The sequence below is a fragment of the Aquarana catesbeiana genome, linkage group LG02 (genome assembly GCF_042186555.1).
Source record: "Aquarana catesbeiana isolate 2022-GZ linkage group LG02, ASM4218655v1, whole genome shotgun sequence".
In the NCBI taxonomy this organism is placed as follows: Eukaryota; Metazoa; Chordata; class Amphibia; order Anura; family Ranidae; genus Aquarana; species Aquarana catesbeiana.
Window position 1 is genome coordinate 556,760,941 of NC_133325.1, and position 23,850 is coordinate 556,784,790.

At 40.8% G+C, this 23,850-nt stretch overlaps 1 protein-coding gene across 1 annotated transcript in view; it reads left to right on the plus strand.

The window, feature by feature from the left end:
• The window catches only part of LOC141128609 (uromodulin-like), a 34,508-nt gene that overhangs the window by 5,018 nt on the left and 5,640 nt on the right, over nucleotides 1–23,850 (plus strand). Inside the window, exons 4-10 of the mRNA XM_073615997.1 lie at nucleotides 2,380–2,487; nucleotides 2,617–2,831; nucleotides 8,416–8,573; nucleotides 15,832–16,080; nucleotides 16,608–16,764; nucleotides 17,791–17,857; nucleotides 22,369–22,401. Coding sequence (XP_073472098.1) covers nucleotides 2,380–2,487; nucleotides 2,617–2,831; nucleotides 8,416–8,573; nucleotides 15,832–16,080; nucleotides 16,608–16,764; nucleotides 17,791–17,857; nucleotides 22,369–22,401 — 987 coding nt within the window. The remainder of the gene's footprint in view (nucleotides 1–2,379; nucleotides 2,488–2,616; nucleotides 2,832–8,415; nucleotides 8,574–15,831; nucleotides 16,081–16,607; nucleotides 16,765–17,790; nucleotides 17,858–22,368; nucleotides 22,402–23,850) is intronic.

Sequence of the window (23,850 nt, forward strand, 5' to 3'; positions counted from 1 at the left end):
TTTATAAATAGTTTTCTTTTACTATACATACATACTCCGATGTTGGAAAGAATTTACAGACTGTAACCAAATTTTTAGCAGTTTGACTCAGATAAGCAGTAGGCAATATTTATTTTGGGTGAAAAAAAAGCATCATGGCTTTGGACAACACTAATGACACCCACTACAATTTCATTATCTGTGCCTTAAAGCGGAGTTCCACCCAAAAGTGGAACCTCCGCTTACCTGATTCCTCCCCCTCCGGTGCCACATTTGTCCCCTTTCAGAAGGGAAGGGGAAAAAGGGACTTGTTTTTGACAGGTACCCTTCCCCACTTCCGAGAGGCAGCGCCGCGGCGTCATCCCTCGGAAGTTTAGCCCCCCTCCTACTTCCTCCGCTGCTGGGCCAGTTAAAAAGCACAGCACGCTCCGCACATGCACAGAAGGGAACCGGCTGTGGGTTACCCTTACGTCAAATGGCGACAGCAGCACCCGACAGCCGATCCAAAAATTGTCTGGGGTGCCGACATCACAGGAACCCTGGACAGGTAAGTATCCATATATTAAAAGTTAGCAGCTACAGTATTTGTAGCTGCTGACTTTTATTTTTTTTTTTCCCCAGGCAGAACACAGCTTTAATAATGTACTCAAACAATTTCAAGTTTCATTTTTCGAATATTAAAACTGAACTCTATGTATGATCTGTATTGTATACTTATGGCCTGTACACACGATCAGAAAATCGTATAAAAAATACCGCTTTCGAAGCGATCGTATGATAATCTAATCGTCAGTACACAGCTTTCAAGAGGCGAGTTCATCCGATATTATCCAATGGGACAAGTATGAATATTTTTCCTGTACGATACCAGATCGTACGATTTTTGTTCAATCAGTACAGTTGTTGTTTGAAAATACAATACAAATACATTACAACACATTACATCACTTACGAATTCTGATTCTGTCGTACAAGAATTTTCGTCACTTTAGTAAACTTTTCATTTTTGATATGAAATTAGCATGCAAAAAAAAAAAAAAAGATCATTCGTCCGATAATCTCATTGTGTGTTCCAGGCATTACATTGGTAAAGCTTGACACAATGTAAAAATGGCCATAGATGTTGTTTTTTTTTTTTTGTTCAGCCCACTCTATCCACAAAAAAAAAAAGATGAATGGACGAATCCCTCCACCAGGATATTGGATTCTTTTGGCTACAGCTGCTGATTGAGAACAGTTTTTAACATTCTCCATTGACTGAAGTCGATCAAATGGTTGACTTCTGTTGAACAGAGACAGCCACACACTGATCAGTCCCTGCTGAACCAACTAAATTTCAATCCATCTATGGCCAGTTTAATTATACATATCACATACCTGAGGGGCGCTGAGGAAGCTGATAATCACTGCAGAAGTCGGCTGTGCAGTGATACCTAGACTTAATACTGTATATGATGCAGCGATAGCCACAATCTTTCGGGTCCTGTGCCGTCTGCACACTGACCTCGGGGGTTGCCCGCTCGGCATTGCCGCCATTCACAGAACACCTTGTATTTGTAAGAACAAGCCTTAGCTCTCTTGTTCTGTCAAAAAGGCCTCCAGTGTTAGATTGAACGCACTAGAAAGACCCTGATTGGCTCCCTTACAAGTGAAATACAATATTCAAATACAGTTCAAGAGGGATTCAGATATCTTTGCTGGATGCATGTAAATTTTTTTTTTTTTTTACATTAAAAAATAACTTGATTAAATTGTGTTTTTATTTCTATTGAGTTTGGTTTTAAGGGCCAGTTCACAACAAAACTTGGTGCGAGAAACCAAACGTTCAGTGCGCGTTTCCTGCACCTTGTTCTTTGAATCAGGACTAGAATGCATCCAGTTTAACAAATATAAAAAAATGAATAGAATACATAAATAGAAAAGGCAAAAATGAAGGAAAACAATTGGGTCATGCTTTGCTGGGTTTTTTTTTTGCCTTCCTCTGGATCAACTGTGGGTGAAGGATTGTGTATATAGGATTGTGTGTTGTTTTTTTTTTTGGTTGTACTGGATGGACTTGTGTCTTTTTTCAACCTGACAGGCTATGTAACAATCCCGATAAAGCATGATTCAATTTGGTCCATCAGGGGAAAAAAATTGTTCCTGATCCCCTGAAGGCAATTTGATATCCCCTTGTTCGACAATCCTTGGGGTTATTACTGTACCTATAAATATTAGTATTCAGTTATATTTTGTGCATTTAGGAATGCATCCAGCTCTTTTTGAAACAATTTACTGAGCTGTCCAGAACTGGTTCGAGGAGGGAGATTCTATTTCACAATTTCACAGCTCTTGCTGTAAAGGATCCTTTCCGTATGTGTGGGCCTTGTTAACCTTGTATTTCCTTTTATCACATAACAGCGGATCCATACTGTTCTCCAGCATGCCTTGCAGATGAAGTCTGTAAATATGTCAATCAGACAGCAGTTTGTGCTGCCAACTCGACCTACTATACATCTCAAGGCCTGAGTAAGTTGCTTTTCCATTCTTACTTCCCACTCTTGAATGTCTTAATACGGTTAGATTGTTATACAATTGGATATAATATATTTAGCTTTTTGGCTGTCTGGTTACATTTCTCTGTTTCCTTCTTGACAGATGTATACAATGTAAGCTATTCAGTTACGTGTGAAAGTTCAAACATGACAATCTCTGTGGGTAAGAATTTGCTGGAGGTCCTCGGTTACAAGCCGTTTGCATCCACTTTGTTGCAATCCAACTGTTCTGGAGCCGTAGAAAGTATATTGCAAGGGCAGCGTGTGTATTCATTGACTGTGCAAAGCGGTGTTGGCGTCTGTGGCAATAATATGGTGGTAAGTGGGGAAATTACAGGTATAAGCAATAGTAATGTGCCATTGTTTATTTTTATACAACAATAAATTCACTATAAATTGGCAGAGTATGCCACCTGCCCCCAACCTGGGCTGAACATCAGGCAGTCCAGTCTAATGAACCATACAATCATATAGCTAATTTTGAGAATCCTGCTATTTTAATTGGCTCCTGTCCCTAGTGTGTGTATGGATGTGAGTTAGGAATCCTTACATTGTAAGCTCTTTGAGGTCAGGGACTGATGGGGTGATGTATATTGGTGTACAGCTATTGTGTGATCGAATCTTCGCTCCTTCCGATCATATGTGCTATAGTTGCTATATTGTAATTTCAAACTTGTAGGTTAATAATTACAGTGTAGGTAGTAAAATCAGGAATACTCCTGACACAGTCTAAATAAGTCAACTTGATCTAAAATGTAGTAGAGGGGTGCGGGGATGAGTGTGAGATAAATATAACCCCACAAAGGTACCTTCCCATAAAAAACATATACCAAACTAGAACAAAATTGAGTGGGACTTTACATGTACCTTGTAGGGCTTAATAAATGCACAAATCAAGGAGATTTAAAAGAAAAAGTAAGCAAAATGTTATTTTACACATACAAGTAGTTAGGTTAACCACTTAAGGAGCGGGCCTCTTTCTGAGATTTGTTGTTTACAAGTTAAAAACAGTTTTTTTTTTCTAGAAAATTACTTAGAACCCCCAAACATTATACATATTTTTCTAACACCCAAGAGAATAAAATGGCGGCCTTTGCAATACTTTCTGTCACACCGTATTTGCGCAGCAGTATTACAAGCGCACTTTTTTTGGAAAAAATACACTTTTTTGAATTAAAAAATAAGACATCAGTAAAGTTAGGCATTTTTTTTTTATATTGTGAAAGATAATGTTACGCCGAGTAAATTGATACCCAACATGTCACGCTTCAAAATTGCGCCCGCTCGTGGAATGGCGACACACACTTTTACCCTTAAAAATCTCCATAGGCTACAGGTTGCATGTTTTGAGTTACAGAAGAGGTCTAGGGCTAGAATTATTGCTCTTGCTCTACCGATCGCGGCGATACCTCACATGTATGGTTTGAACACCATTTTCAAATGCGGGCGCTACTCACGTATGCGTTTGCTTCTGCATGTGAGCTCGGCGGGACAAGGCGTGTTTAAAAAGAAAATTTTTTTCTTATTTATTTTACTCTTTATTTTATTTTTACACTGTTTTTTTTTTTTTAAATGGTGTCACTTTTATTTCTATTTCAAGAAATGTAAACATCCCTTGTAATAGAAAAAAAGCATGACAGGACCTCTTAAATATGAGATGTGGGGTCAAAAAGACCACAGATCTCATATTTACATTAAAATGCAATTAAAAAAAAAAACAACAACACCCTGGACAACCAACCTAATTGTAACTGAGATTTTAACCAGTTTTGTCTCAAACTTTTTTAACCTAACTACTTGTATGTGTAGAATAACATTTTTCTTTTAAATCTCCTTGATTTATTCAACATTTATTAAGCCCTACAAGGTACATGTAAAGTCCCACTCAATTTTGTTCTAGTTTGGTATATGGATCTAAAATGACATCTTTTATGGTGGCCATACAAGATTACATTTTTTTACCCAACCTAAGTGCAATTTGATCAATCAAATCCCCAAAGGAATAGCCATAACCCTTCCTATCGAATTAGACTCAATTTCAATCAGATTTCAGAAGAGGTTGATCAGCCAGGGTGGAAAATAATTGATCATTTTGAATCGTTAAGAAGCACTGAGATGTCCTGTATTTACATATGAGCTATCCGGAGGAACACAACATGCTTTTGGGGAGCAGGTATTCACACACCTAGAAGTGTTTGGATACCTGCTGCTGCTAGGGATCGCCAAAAGGCAGAGACATATATATATAAGCCACTTGAAAGGTAAGTAAATAGCATCTTCTTTTACAAACTGGCTTTATTTTATTTTTAAATATGCAGTGACAGGATCACTATAACAAAGAACATGAAAAATCCAATTTATGTTGAAATGTTCAACTAGATCAACTTACATTCAAAAAGAGACTCCTAACAAGGGATATAATCACTTTCTAAGTTAATGAACCCATATAAATAAAAAAATCTGTAGTGGTAGTTGACTTTAAGGTGACTAAGTGCCTGTGTTGGAGGGCTTTAGGCCAGTGGTGATGACATCAGTTTGAGACAGTTGAGTTTTTCATTCCAATAGACTTGTATGGGAATGCAAAACCCTTCTGATGTGAAAAGCCCATTGACATAGGTCCTAAAGGTAGCTTCAAATGTCAGAAAGTTTTGTGAACAATGTTTGAATTCATGAGAGATTTTTTCTTGTTAACACTTATTGCACAATGCCTTCTAAAGAATTTTGCTCTTTTGTGGAGTATCTAGGGCAGGTGTCAGCAACCTTGTTCTACTTAAGAGCCGGTTTCAAAGTATGTGAATGCATGGAGGGACGCATTCACCTGCTAATAAATGAAGTTGGGGGGGTACGGGGGGGATACAGAGGTGGCTGTGGACAGGACAGATACAGAGGTGGCTGTGGACTGGGGGACTGTGGGGCACATAGGTGGCTGTGGATTGGGGTGCTGTGGAATGGGGGGTACAGTGGTGGCTGTGGACTGGGGGGTACAGTGGTGGCTGTGGATGGGGGGGTACAGTGGTGGCTGTGGACTGGGGGGTACAGTGGTGGCTGTGGACTGGGGGGTACAGTGGTGGCTGTGGATGGGGGGTACAGTGGTGGCTGTGGACTGGGGGGTACAGTGCTGGCTGTGGACTGGGGGGGTACAGTGGTGGCTGTGGACTGGGGGGTACAGTAGTGGCTGTGGACTGGGGGGGTAAAGTGGTGGATATGGACTGGGGGGCTACAGTGGTGGCTGTGGATGGGGGGCTACAGTGATGGCTGTGGATGGGGGGGTGCAGTGGTGGCTGTGTACTGGGGGCTACAGTGGTGGCTGTGTACTGGGGGGTGCAGTGGTGGCTGTGGATGGGGGGTACAGTGGTGGCTGTGGACAGGGGGGTACAGTGGTGGCTGTGAAAGGGGGGGTACAGTGGTGGCTGTGGACGGGGGGGCAGCTGTGGTTGTGGATGGGGGGGTAAAGTGGTGGCTGTGGATGGGTCCAGACAATATTAAAGATGTTTAATAGTGTTATCTGCAAAAGTGTCTGCGTTATATAACAAAATTGCAGCTATATTACCTCATTAAGAGCGCCACTCGGCGCTCAGATTACTCGCTGCCTCTATCTTTTCCTCGTCTGACAATTCAGCGGGCGGGGCCGAGAATGCCGTCATTCAGGAGGGGGGAGGAGAAAGGCAACAAGTAATCTGAGCGCTGAGTGGCGCTCTTAATGAGGTAGTATAGCTTCAGTTTTGTTATATAACACAGACACTTTTGCAGATGACACTATTAAACATACAATCACTTCTCCACGGACCTGGTGCCGTGAACTAATCACGGGCACTAATGAGCCGGAGATTTAGCGGCGGCAGGCCGTGGGTTGCTGACCCCTGATCTAGGGGTTTTGAAACTGTCAATACTCAACAGATTACAGTCTTTGTTAGTGGTTGCAAACCCTTACATAAAGTGACTAGCCACAGATGATAAACAGAGATGAAACAAATCCCAGTCAAAACAGTGTAGTGTACCTTTCTATCTTCAGACCTTTTCTCTACACCCATTCAAAGTCCAGAATTTATACTGCTTTTTTGAGCTTCCAGAGGCAGGGAGAAGAGTTGAGTGTAAATCTGAGACCTGAGTGGAGGGAAGGGAACATGCACAGCTGAGGCTGTCAATCACAGGCTATCTGCTAGAGGCCCTCTCCCCATCGATCCCTTGGAGTTTACACAACCTGTCAGAAATGACTCATGCAGATAGCAGAGGACAGCAGACAAAACACACTCAGTGCTTTAGATTGAGGCAAGTACACACTATAGAAGGATATGCTTTGTTCATTTTTAATGCCAGAGGTTTACAATCACTTCATGCATAATGACTATATAAATATGGGCCCTTATCTTCATGACTATGGATGACATTCTAGATCAGTGGTGTGCAACCTTTTAAAGAGTGAGGGCCATGTAAGTGATTTGGGAATAGGTTGCGGGCCACAATGAGCTATGTTGTTTTACTGCCCCCCAAACTGCAAATGTAAATGAGCTCTTACTGTCATGAGCCCCCCATAAGGCTGCTTTCACTCTGATGATTTGCGGTTTACCCTCACCATGGGTGCAGCGCAGTGCAACTGTGGCTTAGCTGTGCTTTGCCACAGACTTCTATTTCAGAGGGTGTGTTGCACTTTCAGAAACCCACAGGATATACCGTATTTTTCGGACCATAAGACACACCTGACTATAAGACGCACCTAGGTTCTAGAGGAGGAAAACGAGAAAAAAAATATTCTGAACCAAATGGTGTACTAAAATATTTTCCAGTGCCCATGAAATGCAGCCTGACCAGTGCCATAAACGCAGACTGACCATTGCCAATAAGAGTGACCAAAAGTGCAGCGTGACCATTAATGCAGAGTGACCAATAATGCCGTGTGACCAATAATGCAGCGTGACCAATAATGCAGAGTGGCCATTACCGTAAACACAGCCTTACCTGAGGTTATCACATCTGCTGACAGAGCAGCCCAAGCAGTTGACTGCTATGTTTTGTGTCTGGCAGAGCAGGGGGATTGCCCGGCAACCACAGGGGGTTTGGATATCTGTCCCCCACTCTCCTGCCTCTCTTCCAGTGGTGGCGGCGGGGGGGGGGGTGCTGGCAGCGGCGACGAGGGGTGGTGCCTGTCGTATATTCGCACCATAAGAAGCAGAGACATTTTCCCCCATATTTCTGGGGGGAAAAGAGCGTCTTATGGTTCGAAAAATACGGTAATAGAAGTCTATGGCTCAGTGCAGCTAACCCACCTGTGCATCTGTGTGAAAGCAGCCTAATAACCCTTTTTTATAAATGCTAATATGCCCATTGCAAAAGTGCAGTGTATGTTAATAAACTGACCTTTTCCTCTTTCAACTTCTGCTGGCATCACTCTTCAGACTGCTAGAAAGGTCCCAGTCTAAGTGCACTCGGTATCACTCGGCCTGGGAGCCAGCATTACAGAAGAAGCCTTGGCTTATGTGGCTACTGCTCCCTCTGCAGCCTCCTGCTTCCTCCACTGCTGGCACTGGCTCAATGAACTCTGATACTCTGGGATGTCGGGTTGGGAACCCTTTGATCATGATCTGGGCTTGCTGAGCCAACATCCCAGAGCATGGGCATGCCCTTCCCTGGTTTGAGGTGATAGGCCACATCAAAGGGCTTGGGGGCCAAGGGTTGAGCACCCCTGTTCTAGATCATATTTGATTACTGAATGTTTGCCATGAGTAATCCATTCATAGAAGTTCCACTTTACTGTTTATATAATACACACAAATGTGAAATTTGCATGTGCCTCTTCAGTAGTTTTTATAAGGCTGTTTAATATTCACATTTTAAATGAAATACAATATGTAAGACTTTATAACATTTTGATTTTTAAGTAACATTTTCCCATTTTCATTTACAGAAAAATACAACTACTGTGTCTTACACAAATGCTATTAACATTCCCCCAAACACTGTCAATGGACTCGTGACAGTTAGCAATCTTAGTATTGCCTTTACTTGCTCATACAATATTTCCATGTGGACGTCTCTGTTCACAGTGTTTAAGCCAGTTGTGAGGTGAGTACATGGTCTTCATTCCTTCTTTAATTTACACAGCTGTATAATAGGTTGCACAATTTGATTCCACTTTTTTTATTGTACGATTATTGAAAGTATATTTGTTCAGTAAGTATTTATTATTGCTCTTAAGTATATTTTTAGAAGTAATTTGTAAAATTTTTTTCACATCTTTTAATAATCATTGTGTCTTATTTTCATGACCGGTTGGTACTAATGTGAATGCGAAAGGTGAAACAAACTTTAACGCTGGGTTCACACTATTGCGAATTGGATGTGGGTTTTCACCGCATCTAATTCGCATGACAGGAGCCTGTGACTGTCTCTCTATATTTTTAAATAAACGATAATATGACTAACATTTTTTAACATCTTAAAGATAAAGAATGTTAGTTATATTATGATTTATTTAAAAATAAATCGTTCTATGTGTGTGCAAGTGCACTGCAGGGCGCCAAACTAATAGAAGTCTATTAGGCCTGTCAATGTTAAACAATAACGTGATTAGAGCCTCAGGCTTTAATTGGCTTCTTTAACATTGTGCTCGGAGTGCAGAGCACTGTACCCCAAACCCACCCACTTTTGACTATAGCGAATCAGAATTCACTTTCACGTCACTTCCGGTTTCATGACCCGCCGGGTATTGGGAGTCATGACAGCCGAGGATGGGTAGGTAAGGACCTGGAAGGGTTTGCGCCCCACCCCAAAAAATGTCATCACTAGCCGCCACTGGTTAATTATGTAAAACATTACCGTAAAACCTCTTTCATGTAATGATTTTAAGCAAGAAAAAAGCACTTTAAAGGTGACAAGCAAATTAGATTTTATTTTTTTTTTTAAGTTCTGCTATGTTAAATGGAACATGTAACAAATATAATCCAATTTGGCTGCAAAAGTGGAAATATACTTTAAAGCCTGAATACAGCTTTGCAACTTTGGCATGTGCTAATAAACCTATACTTATATAGATAGTTACATAGTAAGTGAGGTTGAAAAAAGACACAAGTCCAACCTATGTGTGTGATTATATGTCAGTATTACATTGTATATCCCTGTATGTTCAGGTGCTTATCTAATAGTTTTTTTAAACTATCGACGCTCCCCTGCTGAAATCACCGCCTGTGGAAGGGAATTCCACATCCTTTCCGCTCTTACAGTAAAGAGCCCTCTACGTAATTTAAGGTTAAACCTCTTTTCTTCTGATTTTAGTGAATGGCCACGTGTCTTTTTTAAACTCCCTTCCACGAAAAAGTTTTATCCCTATTGTGGGGCCACCAGTATGGTATTTGTAAATTGAAATCATATCCCCTCTCAAGCATCTCTTCTCCAGAGAGAATAAGTTCAGTGCTCGCAACCTTTCCTCATAACTAATATCCTCCAGACCCTTTATTAGCTTTGTTGCCCTTCTTTGTACTCGCCCCATTTCCAGTACATCCTTCCTGAGGACTGGTGCCCAGAACTGGACAGCATACTCTAGGTGCGGCCGGACCAGAGTCTTGTAGAGCGCTTTATCCCTGGAGTTAATCCCCTTTTTAATGCACGCCAATATTCTGTTTGCTTTGTTAGCAGCAGCTTGGCATTGCATGCCATTGCTGAGCCTATCATCTACTAGGACCCCCAGTTTTCCATCCTTGATTCCCCCAGAGTTTCTCCCCCTAGTGTATAGATTGCATTCATATTTTTGCCACCCAAATGCATTACTTTACATTTTTCTACATTGAACCTCATTTGCCATGTAGTTGCCCACCCCATTAATTTGTTCAGATCTACTTGCAAGGTTTCCAAATCCTGCGGAGAAGTTATTGCCCTGCTTAGCTTAGTATCATCTGCAAATACAGAGATTGAACTGTTTATCCCATCCTCCAGGTCGTTTATGAACAAATTATTCACAACTACTTAGTGTATCCAGGTGGATTCAAATTTTAGATTGTGAGCAGGGCCCTCCTAGTCCTTCTGTATTGAACTGTGTTTTAACTGTACTATCTCCCTTTATATTGTAAAGCGCTGCACAAACTGTTGTCTGCAAATGTGTTGCATTATCAAAGAAAAACTGTTCCATAATAGCAAAAAATATATATATTTTTTGGCTGTATATTGCCATTACCATGAACCCCCACCAAAAAAACAACCCAAAAAATACCCAAATTCTATACCTAATGTGCATGGACATACCACATATGTGCAGCACTGCTAAAAGGGAATACAAATGTAACAAGCAAAATTGGCTGAGCCAAGCAATTATAAAACTATAAACTCTTCATCGAAAAAAGGTTTTTAAAGCACCTGTTAAATTGTATTCAGAAATTTTACATCTACTTCTAAAAACATTAAAAAAACTACAGGTCCTCTTCATTCAACAGATTAAAAATGCAGATCTGCAGTTACCAAGGTATTTTTGGGTTTGTAGTCTCTGCAGCTGCTGGGCTGGAGAATACCTGGTCTCCTTCCTTATGTTTTTTTTTTGCAAATGAAAACAAATCTTTATTATGCACATGTAATCCTTTCATATATCTCAAGCAGTGGCATAGTACATATCAGAATGCCGTTTGAGCCTTTTAAATTGTTATGCTGTGCAGCTAAACATGAAAATATAAAGTGCATATACAGTGTATATAAAAAGTCTACACACCCCTGTTATAATGTCAGGTTTCTGTTATGTAAAAAAATGAGACAAAGATAAATCATTCAGAACCTTTTCAACCTTTAATGTGACCTATAAACTGTACAACTCAATTGAAAAACAAACTGTAATCTTTTTTTTTTTTTGGGGGGGGGGGGGTAAAGATAAAAAATGTAAATATTGTGGTTGCATAAGTGTGCACACCCTCTTATAACTGGGGATGTAGCTGTGTTCAGAATGAAGCAATCTCACATTCAAACTAATATTAAATAGGAGTCAGTACACACCTGCCATAATTTAAAGTGCCTCTGATTAACCCCATATAAAGTTCAGCTGTTCTAGTAGGTCATTCCTGACATTTTCTTAGCCGCATCCTACAGCAAAAGCCATAGTCCAAAGAGAGCTTCCAAATCATCAGAGGGATCTCATTGTTAAAAGGTATCAGTCAGGAGAAGGGTACAAAAGAATTTCCAAGGCATTAGATATACCATGGAACACAGTGAAGACAGTCATCATCAAGTGGAGAAAATATGGCACAACAGTGACATTACCAAGAACTGGACGTCACGTCCTTCCAAAATTGATGAAAAGACAAGAAGAAAACTGATCAGGGAGGCTGCCAAGAGGCCTACAGCAACATTAAGGCTTGGTTCACACTGGAACTGGCTGCGGATCGCACAGGAACGCTATGCATCCCCATACTCTGGTTCAGGGACGAATCTTTGTCTGAATTCGGCCCTGAAACAGAGCCAAAGACGCACAGCATTTCTGTTCAGTGCGCTCCGCAGCCACCCCGGAGATATGGGAACTGGCTCCATAAAGAGCCAGTCACATTCTCCTGCTATGCGAATTGGATGTGAGCAAAAATGCATCCAATTCGCATAGGTGTAACCCCAGTCTTAAGGAGCTGCAGGAATATCTGGCAAGTACTGGCTGTGTGACAACAATCTCCTGTATTCTTCATATGTCTGGGCTATGGGGTAGAGTGGCAAGACGGAAGCCTTTTCTTACAAAGAAAAACATCCAGGTCCGGCTAAATTTTGCAAAAACACATCTGAAGTCTCCCAAAAGCATGTGGGAATATGTGTTATGGTCTGATGAAACCAAGGTTTAACTTATTGGCCACGATTCCAAAAGATATGTTTGGCACAAAAACAACACTGCACATCACCAAAAGAACACCATACCCACAGTGAAGCATGGTGGTGGCAGTATCATGCTTTGGGCCTGTTTTTCTTTAGCTGGAACAGAGGCCTTAGTTAAGGTATCCGTGAATTATGAACAGTTCCAAATACCAATCAATACTGGCACAAAACCTTCAGGCTTCTACTAGAAAGCTGAACATGAAGAGGAACTTCATCTTTCAGCATGACAACGACCCAAAGCATACATCCAAATCAAAAAAGGAATGGCTTCACCAGAAGAGGATTAACCACTTATGGACCACCTGCCGTCGTTATACGTCGGTACTTTGAAGAGGGATATCGTTGTTATGGCAGCAGCTAGCTGCTATAACCCCAGTATCTTCTTCTTCAGCGTGCGGTCTGCTTTCAGATAAGTGGTCTCTGTGGCATATTCAAAACGTCACTTCCACCCATAGTTCTTAAAGAGACTTTTTTTTTTTCAAATGACATTTAATTCTTTTCTTTTTTTTTAATTGCATTTTAGTGTAAATATGAGATCTGAGGTCTTTTTGACTCCAGATCTCATATTTAAGAGGACCTGTCATGCTTTTTTTCAATTACAAGGGATGTTTACATTCCTTGAAATAGGAATAAAAGTGACACAATTTTTTTAAAAAGAACAGTGTAAAAATAAAAAGGTAAAATAAATAATAAAAAGAATGTAAATTTTTTAAACGCGCCCTGTCCCGCCGAGCTTGCGTGCAGAAGCGAACGCATACGTGAGCAGCGCCCGCATATGTAAACGGTGTTCAAACCACATGTGAGGTATCACCGCGATCGTTAGAGACGAGAGCAATAATTCTAGCCCTAGGACTCCTCTGTAACTCAAAACATGCAATCTGTAGACTTTTTTAAACGTTGCCTGTGGAGATTTTTAAGGGTAAAAGTTTGTTGCCATTCCACGAGCGGGTGCAATTTGAAGCGTAACATGTTGGGTATCAATTTAGTCGGTGTAACATTATCTTTCACAATATAAAAAAAAATTGGGCTAACTTTACTGTTGTCTTATGCTTTAATTAAAAAAAGTGTATTTTTTCCAAAAAAAAGTGCACTTGTAAAACCGCTGCGCAAATACGGTGTGACAGAAAGTATTGCAAAGGCTGCCATTTTATTCTCTAGGGTGTAAGAAAAAAAAAATGTATATATATATATATATATATATATATATATATATATATAATGTTTGTGGCTTCTAGGTAATTTTCTAGCAAAAAACCCTGTTTTTAACTTGTAAACAACAAATCTCAGAAAGAGGCTCAGTCCTTAAGTGGTTAAAGTTTTGGAATGGCCCAGCCAGAGCCCAGACCTGATTCCGATTGAAAATCTGTGGGGTGATCTGAAGAGGGCTGAGCACAGGAGATGCCCTCACAATCTGACAGATTTGTAATGTTTTTGCAATGAAGAGTGGGCAAATATTGCCAAGTCAAGATGTGCCATGCTGATAGACTCATACCCAAAAAGACTGAGTGCTGTAATAAAATCAAAAGGTGCTTCAACAAAGTATTAGTTTAAGGGTGTGCACATTTATGCAACAATATTATTTACGTTTTTTATTTTTACTTCCCTCCCCTAAAAGATTTCAGTTTGTTGTTCAACTGAGTTGTATAGTTTACAGTCATATTAAAGGTGAAAAAGTTCTGAAATGATTTATCTTTGTCTCATTTTTTACATCACAGAAACCTGACATTTTAACAGGGGTGTGTAGACTTTTTATATCCACTGTATGTCAAGTTCCATGTGCATTTGTAATTTAAACACAAACAGAAATGCATGTTTTAAAACTATAAAGTGACACTAAACTCTAGTTTAAGAAATTCTATTTAAAGAGTAACTCCACTTTTGTTGAGAAAAAAAACATTCCTCTCTGGGTAATCTATGTATATTGCATATTGCAATGATGTTAACACATTTTGTTCCCACTTTTTGTTTTTCTGAAAAAAATAGCTGTTTGTTTTTTTGTGTCTATGTGCAAAGTGAATGTGAATGGGAGTGACTTTATAATTATCAGTCAGCTGCTGCACTTGTGGGGTTCTAATGAGGAAAGTGGTAGGGTCTGCATTCCTTTCGACGCAATTTCCCAAATGACATTTTTGTTGCAGGGGATGCCCAAAATCTAATTTAGTGCAGACTTCCAGGAAAATCAGTAAGCCAATCACACAAGCAGTAAATTACATTTCAGGTGGGTGTTCCATATGCCATCTTTCTATTGCATTGGATTTTACCAGTGGCAGCTGTTTTTTTTGGGGGGGGCAGCAAACAACCACCCCTCCCCCGAGCGGCCAGCAGAACCCCCCTCCCCCCACTGTCTGCTGGTCAGTCCAGCACTTACCCCATCTAGGCAGGTAGTGGGTGGCCCTCAGCAAGCGGCAGCTCCGTGTCCTCTCCTCCCCTCCTCCTAGGCATCCAATAGGATCACCTGTCCTTTCAGCCAATTGGGTGACGGGTCTCAAAACCTGCTTCTTAATTGGCCAGGAGGAAGATCAGTGTTACAATAGCAAATATTCATTCGTTGTTGTAACACACCTGGGTGGGCTCCGTTCGCATTCTCGCGCCCCGAGCCCACCCTATTTTGATGTCTAATAGAGCCTCTGACTCTAATCAGGTGCTTCAAAAAAACACCCACCCCCTACTGTAATTCATGCATCCGGCGTCCTGCAAGGGGACAGAAACATGGATAGGGGGGGGGGGGGGGGCGACGCCCCTGCGCTCTTAATGGAAGGACCGCCCCTGCATTTTACAGAAATTTACAGCACTGCAGATTGAAAAGAAAAGGACTTTTAAACATTCAAATACATATATATATATGACTTGTGCAGCATTTGTATACACTATATTATTTATTTGATTTGCTAATTTTTTTTCTACAAATGTGCAATTAACCTCTAAGTATGTATTTTTAACCCACAAACGTTCTTCCTTCTATTGCTCTCAGGCTCCTCCAAATCCTAATATTCCTTTTTTTTTATGCTGATGTGTTTTGACTTCCTGTTAGAGGGTGCCTATGTTTGTTCTCCATGGTCCCACTGTATGTAGGAACATAGCCACCTTCTCTTGCTTGCTCCCAGGATGTACTATGGACTATGAGATTTGTGGGAGCGGCTGGCTCTCAGCAGCATGCTGAGAGGCTGAGCCAGCTGCCGGTCAGGCATCTGGGTGGATCCCGACATTAAAGTCAGGATCCCTCCACAGTCAGGACTGGCTAAGTGACATCAGCCAACAGTAGATTTTAGTCCACTGTTGGCTGAATCTGGGTCACAGAAGTGCAGAACTAGGTACACTCCTGTGACTCACAAGAGAAGCAGGGCAATGACATTTACATATACACAAAAATTCCCCTAGGTTTGATTTCATTCAGTGCTAATTACACATTACAAACAGTACAACTTTGTATTTAGATATTACTGTGACTGATAACAAGGGCAAGCTTTTCAACAGCTTTTTCTTCCTTACACAGCACACAGGATCTGAACTCTGGAGGCACTAGTGGCAGTGCCCTCACATCAATGGCAGCTTATTCCAGCCCATCATATACTTCGCCGGTGCAACAATCACAACAAGAAAACATGCCTATAGGATCAACTCTTTATTTTGGGATGAGTACCGAGTTCCCTGACCCTATGTTTGTTTTGCGGATTGAGCAATGCTTTGCTACCCCAACCCCTGATGGTTCTGGTACAATCAAAGTTCAGCTGATTCAAGGAGGGTAAGTCAGAAAAAATATATCATGGAAGGTTCTAAAGCCTTGTACACACGGTACGCTTGTTGGACAACCGAGCATCAGATTTTTGTCATAGGGCGTGTGCCAGGATCTTGTCTTGCATACTAAAGTTAGACAAATTTTTGTGCCACAAACACAAATGTAACGTACTACAAGGAATTTTAGCTCTTGAGCGCCACCCGTTGGGCCCCTTCTGCTAATTTTGTGTTTGGTGAGCATTGATTCAGAGCATGCGTGTTTGCACTTTCGAATTTTGTGTGACGTATTTGTGTACTGACCATACGAAAATCTGACGTGGAGCTGTCGTTTGACAAGAATAAATTTACTAGCCTGTCATCCAACATTTGTTGGCCGAAAAACAATTGTTGAAAGGAGCGTACTAACGGTAAGAACTTCGGACAACAGTCTGTCAAACGACAATCCCATTCTGATTTTCGTGCCGTGTGTACGAGGCTTAAGGCAGACCATTTAAAAATGCCGTTTTTCACATCTTTTTGTCCTACTTTTTTCAGCTGTGCTACAGGAGAAGTTGGTGTCCAAGTGCTGGGAAATGGACTATCCAAAGAGGTCCGTTTCAGCATATCCTCCTTTTCCTTCAATAATTATGGCTCTGTCTACATTTTCTGTAATGCTCGTCTGTGTAACAATGGAACTGGAACATGCGCATTAGTAAGTGTTCTTTGCATTTATTATTGATATATTATCACTTCATATCTATTTGACATGCATTTTAAAAACATGCCTTTCCTTTATTAGTGTAGCACTAACCTTGAGTATTACACTGACAGTCCTCACTTCTTCACTGGCAGCCAGGTGCACGGTATTTTCTACAGCCAGGCACACATACAATTAAGCTCAATGTAGTCAGTGACCAGTCTAATGGTGTTGTTTTTGTAGTTTTATTTTGTAGAAACTTGAATAGGTAGGGGATTTTAGTAGGATACTTCGGAATAAAACTTTACACAACTTGAGGACTCTAGCTGATCTAAAGCTCTACTAGTTTCTAGAAGGCCAGGAGGAGTTCAAGCAAACTCAACAGCACCTTAAAGCGGGGTTCCACCCAAAAGTGGAACTTCCACTCATCGGATTCCTCCCCCCTCCGGTGCAACAGTTGGCACCTTTCAGGGGGGAGGGGGGTGTAGATACCTGTATAATACAGGTATCTGCACCCACTTCCGGGAATAGACTCCCACGGGAGTCACGCCCCCTCCCGCACTCCGCCGCTGTCTCCTGGGAAACACACAGGTCCCAGGAGATAGCGGGGACCATTGAGAACGCACAGCGCGACTCGCGCATGTGCAGTAGGGAACCGGAAAGTGAAGCCGCAACGCTTCACTTCCTGATTCCCTCACTGAGAATGGCGGCATCAGCACCCGAGGATCGAGGGACGGTTCGGTCTCGGGTGCCGACATTGCTGGACCCCGGGACAGGTGAGTGTCCTTATTTTAAAAGTCAGCAGCTGCAGTATTTGCAGCTGCTGACTTTTAAAAAAAAAATGTTCGCGGGACTCCCGCTTTAACACAGGAGCAACCGAAACTAATAAATTTTTCTGTTACAGACCTGCTGAAAATAGATTTGCCTATAGCCCCACCGTTAGGTGGAAGAGCAAATTACACTAGTCTATTTACATCCTAGCATCTAAACCAGGAGGGTGCTACATTAGCAACATCTTTACATTTTTGTTGTTCCCTGCAGTGCGGATCTTCCCGTGATGTTTCTGAAACGACTCAACAGTTCTCTCTGGGCCCTTTCTCTTTTGTTGGTAAGTATTTCTTTAGTCAAACATACATTAAGGAATAATTTTCTGTTCATTAAAACTTTTTCCAACTTGCCTATTGATGTTCATTATATACAGGGTAGTCTGGACAGGCTCCCTGGAAGCACAATTACATACCTTTGCTTCTGACGTTGGAGCTTTGCTGACATTTGTTTTTTTTTTCAAGCCTCTAAGGCAGTGTATTGTCAACTTAGCAAAAGGAAGCCTCAAATGCAGCCCCTGACATCAGCAAAGAGCCACATATAATGTTCAATATATGTAATGCTTGAGAGGACTGTCAGATACTGCAGACCTAATAGAGGAAATGAAGGTCAGAGAGTGTGAACATACTACATTTAGGTCTGGGGATATGCTCTAGTCTAGAAGAAAATATGAAACTGGGAACATGTTACACAAGGCTAGCAAAGATCAATGCTATTACCCTGATCAATGTTTCCACAACAGACTGCTGGGGTCCGAGGGCCACATATAATATACCAAGGGGTCGCATGAAGCCCTCGGGTAACAGGATGGGCACCATGGCTTTTAGGTCTTCAGAGTAATTATTATTTACACTGATGGTTGAAACTTTATAGATTGTAATCAGGGTTATTGATGCATTGGGGTTGGTTTACTAAAGAAATAGTGACTGCTCACTTTGCAATATAATGTTCCCTTTGATAAATATACATTCACTTTGCATAGTAAGTGGTGGTGAAAAAGCTGACTCTGTGTTCACTTAGCCAGTCATGTGTGAGGATTTTTATTAGTGCACAACTGGTTGATTAGCACAGCTTCATCTTATTTACTAAACCTAGACGGTGCAATGCAATAAAACATGTACAGTATGTAACTTTTCCGACACCAACTGATTTATGTACCTGTCTTTGACAGGTAAATTAATTAGGCATAGGCACCAGCAATTTTTATGGGGTGCCCTATTGGAATTCTAAAAGGTGTCTACAACACCTTTTATGTATTCCCCCTAGTGAACATTCACTTTACAAAGGGAATATATAAGAACTGTGTGTATTTTTGTGGAAAATCCCCATTGTCCACGCCTATGTCGATTGACTTAAACCGGCTAGATTCATAGTGCATTGTAGATACAAGAGGAAATGTTACTGAAGTAAACATTGGTAATATGACAAGAAGTTATTACCTGTGTCTCCAAGTAGTAACACCAGGGGTATCCGATTTTCTCTTGGCGGATCAGAAATAATTTTTTCCCCCATTGGAGCCAATTGGATTATTGGGGGTTTTTTTCCTTTTTTTTTTAATTTTTTAAACTAGATGGACTGGTTTCTTTTTTCACTCTGACTAACTATGTAACTATGTAAGGTATGAAAACTATATTCTCTGGGAAGGCATGAAGCTAAATTTGTTTTACAAAACAACACTTGGAGCATTGGATTTCATAACTCTTTTGTAGGCAGTATTTTTTTATTAGATCCTTTTACAAAATAACAAAATCGTCAAAGTGTTACTAGTTCAATAAAGACAGCAATAATCCACTAAAACCCCAAAAAATACATTGTTAAAATTACTTCAAAGTTTGTAGGCAGTTTTTAATGATTAAGGCTGGAAGGCTAAAATTTATGGGATTTGGCTTGTTGAGCATTTTAGACCTACAAGCTTCAAGCAGATAATCGCTCAGATGTAAACAGGGCCTTAGACAAGGAATAATCGGTGGCACATGGTTTCATGACATTTTATGCAACTAAACAAAGAGCACAGAGCTAGCAGTATGGGTTGTAGCTTTGACCCCATCCAGATTTAAAGCGGAGTTCCACCCAAAAATGGAACTTCCGCTTTAAGGGAAGGTGACCCCCTGACATACCACATTTGGCATGTCATTTGTTTTGAGGGGGGGAGCGGAAACCCTTAAAAATGAGGGTTCCAGCTCCCACTTCCCCCCAGGGCTCCGCAGAGCCGGAAGTCAGTTCACCTCTCCCCCCTCACTCTCGGCAATCATCTGGGATACGTCACAGGTCCCAGATGATTGCCCGGCCAGTCACAGTGCACTGCACGGCTCGCACATGAGCAGTGTGTGCCCGACTGTGAAGCCACAGCCGGGCGCCCACAGTGACAATGCCGGCGCCGCAGAGAGGAGGGGGAGACAAGCGGGGCTTCGTTCCCCCGCATTGCTGGACCCTGGGACAGGTAAGTGTCTGATTATTAAAAGTCAGCAGCTGCAGTATTTGTAGCTGTTGACTTTTCATTTTTTTTTTTTTTTTTAAGTGGAACTCCGCTTTAAGTCTAATTAGGTCATAGTTAATATAATAAGTCTATAGTACATGACAGACATAGAGTGGCAATGCTATCATTGCTAAAACTCCTGATGTGTCTCCTGATAGTATGGGCAAGTGTTTTCTTATGTAAGCTGCTCAGATTCATATCAGCTGTGTTTCAAAAGAACAGCAAAGATTACTCCAAAGTAAAAGAATCCAAAAAACAGTACTGCTCAAATTCTCCACTTATCCCTTCTGACCAGCCGCCGGTATATCAGGTGTCAACCAAGGAAGCCCATCCTTGCTCCGTGTACTGTAAATATAGCAATCCAAAAGCCATACTCCAATGACACCATTGCGTTGAGTATTTTATTCAGCCAAAACTCGCTGAAAGTCCCTGCCCTAGAACCACCCCCCTCTAAAGCGTTTTACCCTTTCTGACCTAATTGTAGAAATATTAGAGACATTTTTCTAATTGTAGAAATAGGTGTGGTCAGGACAGGGAGGTCTCATACAACACATAAATCAAAAAGATTAACAATGTAGATTTGCCACAAGCTTAAAGGCTCTATGAACTACTGGTGTAATTTAAAAAGAGATTTTGGCATGATACCAGTAAGGGGCAATACGTGCACCTTCGGTATGTGTCCCTGTAAGCTTGCCAAAGTTTTACAAGTAGTGACGTCAACAGAGTGTTGCCCTTGACTTTCAAATGTTTACTTCAAGCTCTAGACACTAAACTGTAAGGGGCCATGTTACCTTAGTGATCTTGACAACAGAGGAAGCTTGCCAACAACAACTGCCTATATGGCTGGTTGGTTAAAATGTTGTAGAATCTCCCTCACCGGTAAGAGAACAGCTATGGAGTGACATCTTATTGGTTCTTTTTTTAGGACTCTATGGTTGGCAAGTTGCCATATGTGATATGGCATCAAAAAAGATTGCATTGTTACCAAAGTATAAACTTTATTGTCTGACTTGTCAGTTTGAGGCACACAGATTTGACTTGGTGTCAGTATTTACAGAGATCTGTCAAGTTTGCTGCACAACAAGCCAGTACAACAATATAAAATATGTTCCTGACCACACCTTACTTTGTGTGTTTAAAGTGGTAAACTATCACATGCACAATGGTGAATTTAGCATAGAAAACTGTTGGAGATGGCTTTTCATGACTGCAAATGTATAGGGGTCACAAATGCAAAGTAAACTATTGCAAATGTTGGGAAATAAAATGCAGCTATATTTGCACTAAATAGGCCCCTATTCTGTTCATAACTTTTATTCTACTATATGTACGCCTGAAATATGGTTGCTTTAAAAAAAAAAAAAAATCCTGCCTTGCACCCCAAACCCCCTTCCAGCTCCTGAACGGGCTCTAGCCCCCTCTATTAATATATGGATACCCAGTAATACTCATCCTTTGCAATAGTTCCATGAGGGCCTCTGGTCTTCAGGGTGGAATAATAGTACCAGTGGCCATGTCCTCCCATTAAGGTTATGTGCACACTTTCTGATTACAGTGCAGCCATGCTGATATTAGATAGAACGGCTGAAATAAGACTGGTTCAGAGAATGACATGAAAAGTGGCTTTAGAACACCAGTCATCACAACCAGAACTGCTGAGGCGGAAGATCGTGGGACTGAGGATTACCTGCATATTACTGTGTGTTGAAATGTTTAATTTTTAGGTACAAGTTATGCCGCGTACACATGGTCGGACTTTTCAGCTACAAAAGTCCGACAGCCCGTCCGACAGACTTTCGACAGACTTTCAAAGGACTTTTGGCAGACTTTCAACAGACTTTCTAACGACCGGACTTGCCTACACACAATCACACAAAAGTCCGACGGATTACTAAAGACTAAAATAAGGAAGTTGATAGCCAGTAGCCAATAGCTGTCCTAGCGTGGGTTTTTGTCCGTCAGACTAGCATAGAGACGAGCGGACTTCTGGGTCCGGCGGAGTTACGACGTAAAGATTTGAAGCAAGTTCCAAATCTAAAGTCCGTCAGATTTGCGTCTGGAAAAGTCAGTTGAAGGTCTGGTGAAGTCCACACACGATCGGATTGTCCGCCGGATTTGGTCCGTCGGCGTCTGTCGGACAAGTCCGGTCGAAAAGTCCGACCGTGTGTACGCGGCATTAGAGATTGTGAGCAGGGTAGGCAACAGCTTTGTTATTTTTAGTGTGACTGATGTTGGGTTTTAGGATAATCTAGTTCCTAGTTGCTCTGAATTGTGCGAACACCAGCATGGGTAAAAATATTTTATTATTTTGTCTTTAGCTCCCGAGGATAGTTCTGCTGTCTCCCACAAAGGTAAGAAAAACTGCTTAAAAATATGCTTTCTGAAAAATTCAAACATTGTTGTAGACTTGAACACACACATGATTTTTAAACAATTCAACATAATTACATTTGTCTTCAAAAGAACAGTTGTTATGCATGCTGCTTATCAGAGACCCACCCTCTATCTATGTAATCTTTTGGTTTGACATTGCACAGTGCAATTTAGTTTTTAGTAGTGATTCCCCAATTAGAGCTAATCTTGAAATGGTTGTGAAGGCAAAGGTGTTTTTGTTTTCTCTGCATTAGGGTAAAAATCATTCCAGTACCAGTGTCCCCCAGCCATCTACCCCCCCCCCCCCCCTTTCCTTACCATTTCAGCACTTTTACCCTCTTTCTGCAACGGGCAATTATTAGCATTCAGCGCTGTCCCACTTTGGGTACAGTGTTGCATGACCACACAATTGTCATCCAAACTACATTTTTATAATTTTATTCACACAACTAGAGCTTTCTTTTGGTGGTATTTAATGACGACTGAGTTTTATGTTTTTTGCTAAAAAAACAAAAAAAAAAAGACTGAAATTTTTTTTCTTCGTTTCTGTTATACAATTTTGCAAATAAATAATTGTTTTTAATCAATTTAGGCCAAAATGTATTCTGCTACATTTCTTTGGTGAAAATAACCCAAATCAGTGTATATTATTTAGTCTGTAGGAAAGTTATTGAGCCCACAAACTATGGGATATATCTGAAAAATGATGAATCCTGATGTACTGTACTGATCTAATTTCTTGAGGCCCAAAAATGTCAGGACAGTACAAATATCCCCCAAATGACCCCTTTTTAAGGTATTTAGTAAGAGGCATGGTGGATTTTTTGGAATTGTAATTTTTTGTATATAATTTTTTGGAAAGTGAAGAAATTAAAAATAACTCACATCATTTTTTTTTTACATACTATCCCCAGTGCAGTACAGTGTCCTCATATAACTGTTGTGGCGGTGATAAGGAACACTGACTGGCAACAGTATGAAAAAAAAATTCTGATTTCTTTTTTTTTTTTTACATTTTTTTTACATTTTTTTTTTTTTTTTACTATTGTGTTTAACACAATGTGACCAGAGCAATATAATGTTACCATAGTAACATTGTACTACTCTGGGGAAGTTATCAGGATTTTTTTTTTTTTTTTTTTTTACACATTAAGATTGCTTATAGTAGTGCATTTAATTGCTATAAGCAAGCATTTTACTGAATTAAACGGGTTCATCCAGTTTGTTTTGTTATGATTGGCCAGAGCTAATCACATGGTACAGATGGGCTGTGATTGGCCCTGTCTGTGCCATGTGATCACATTGACAAATCACAGCTAGTAACACAATTGTGCATAATGGATGGCATGAAAGGAAGCCATCCATTTTTTACAACTGTCATGTGATCTGCTGTGATTGGTCACAGCGGTCACATGGTACTGGCAGCA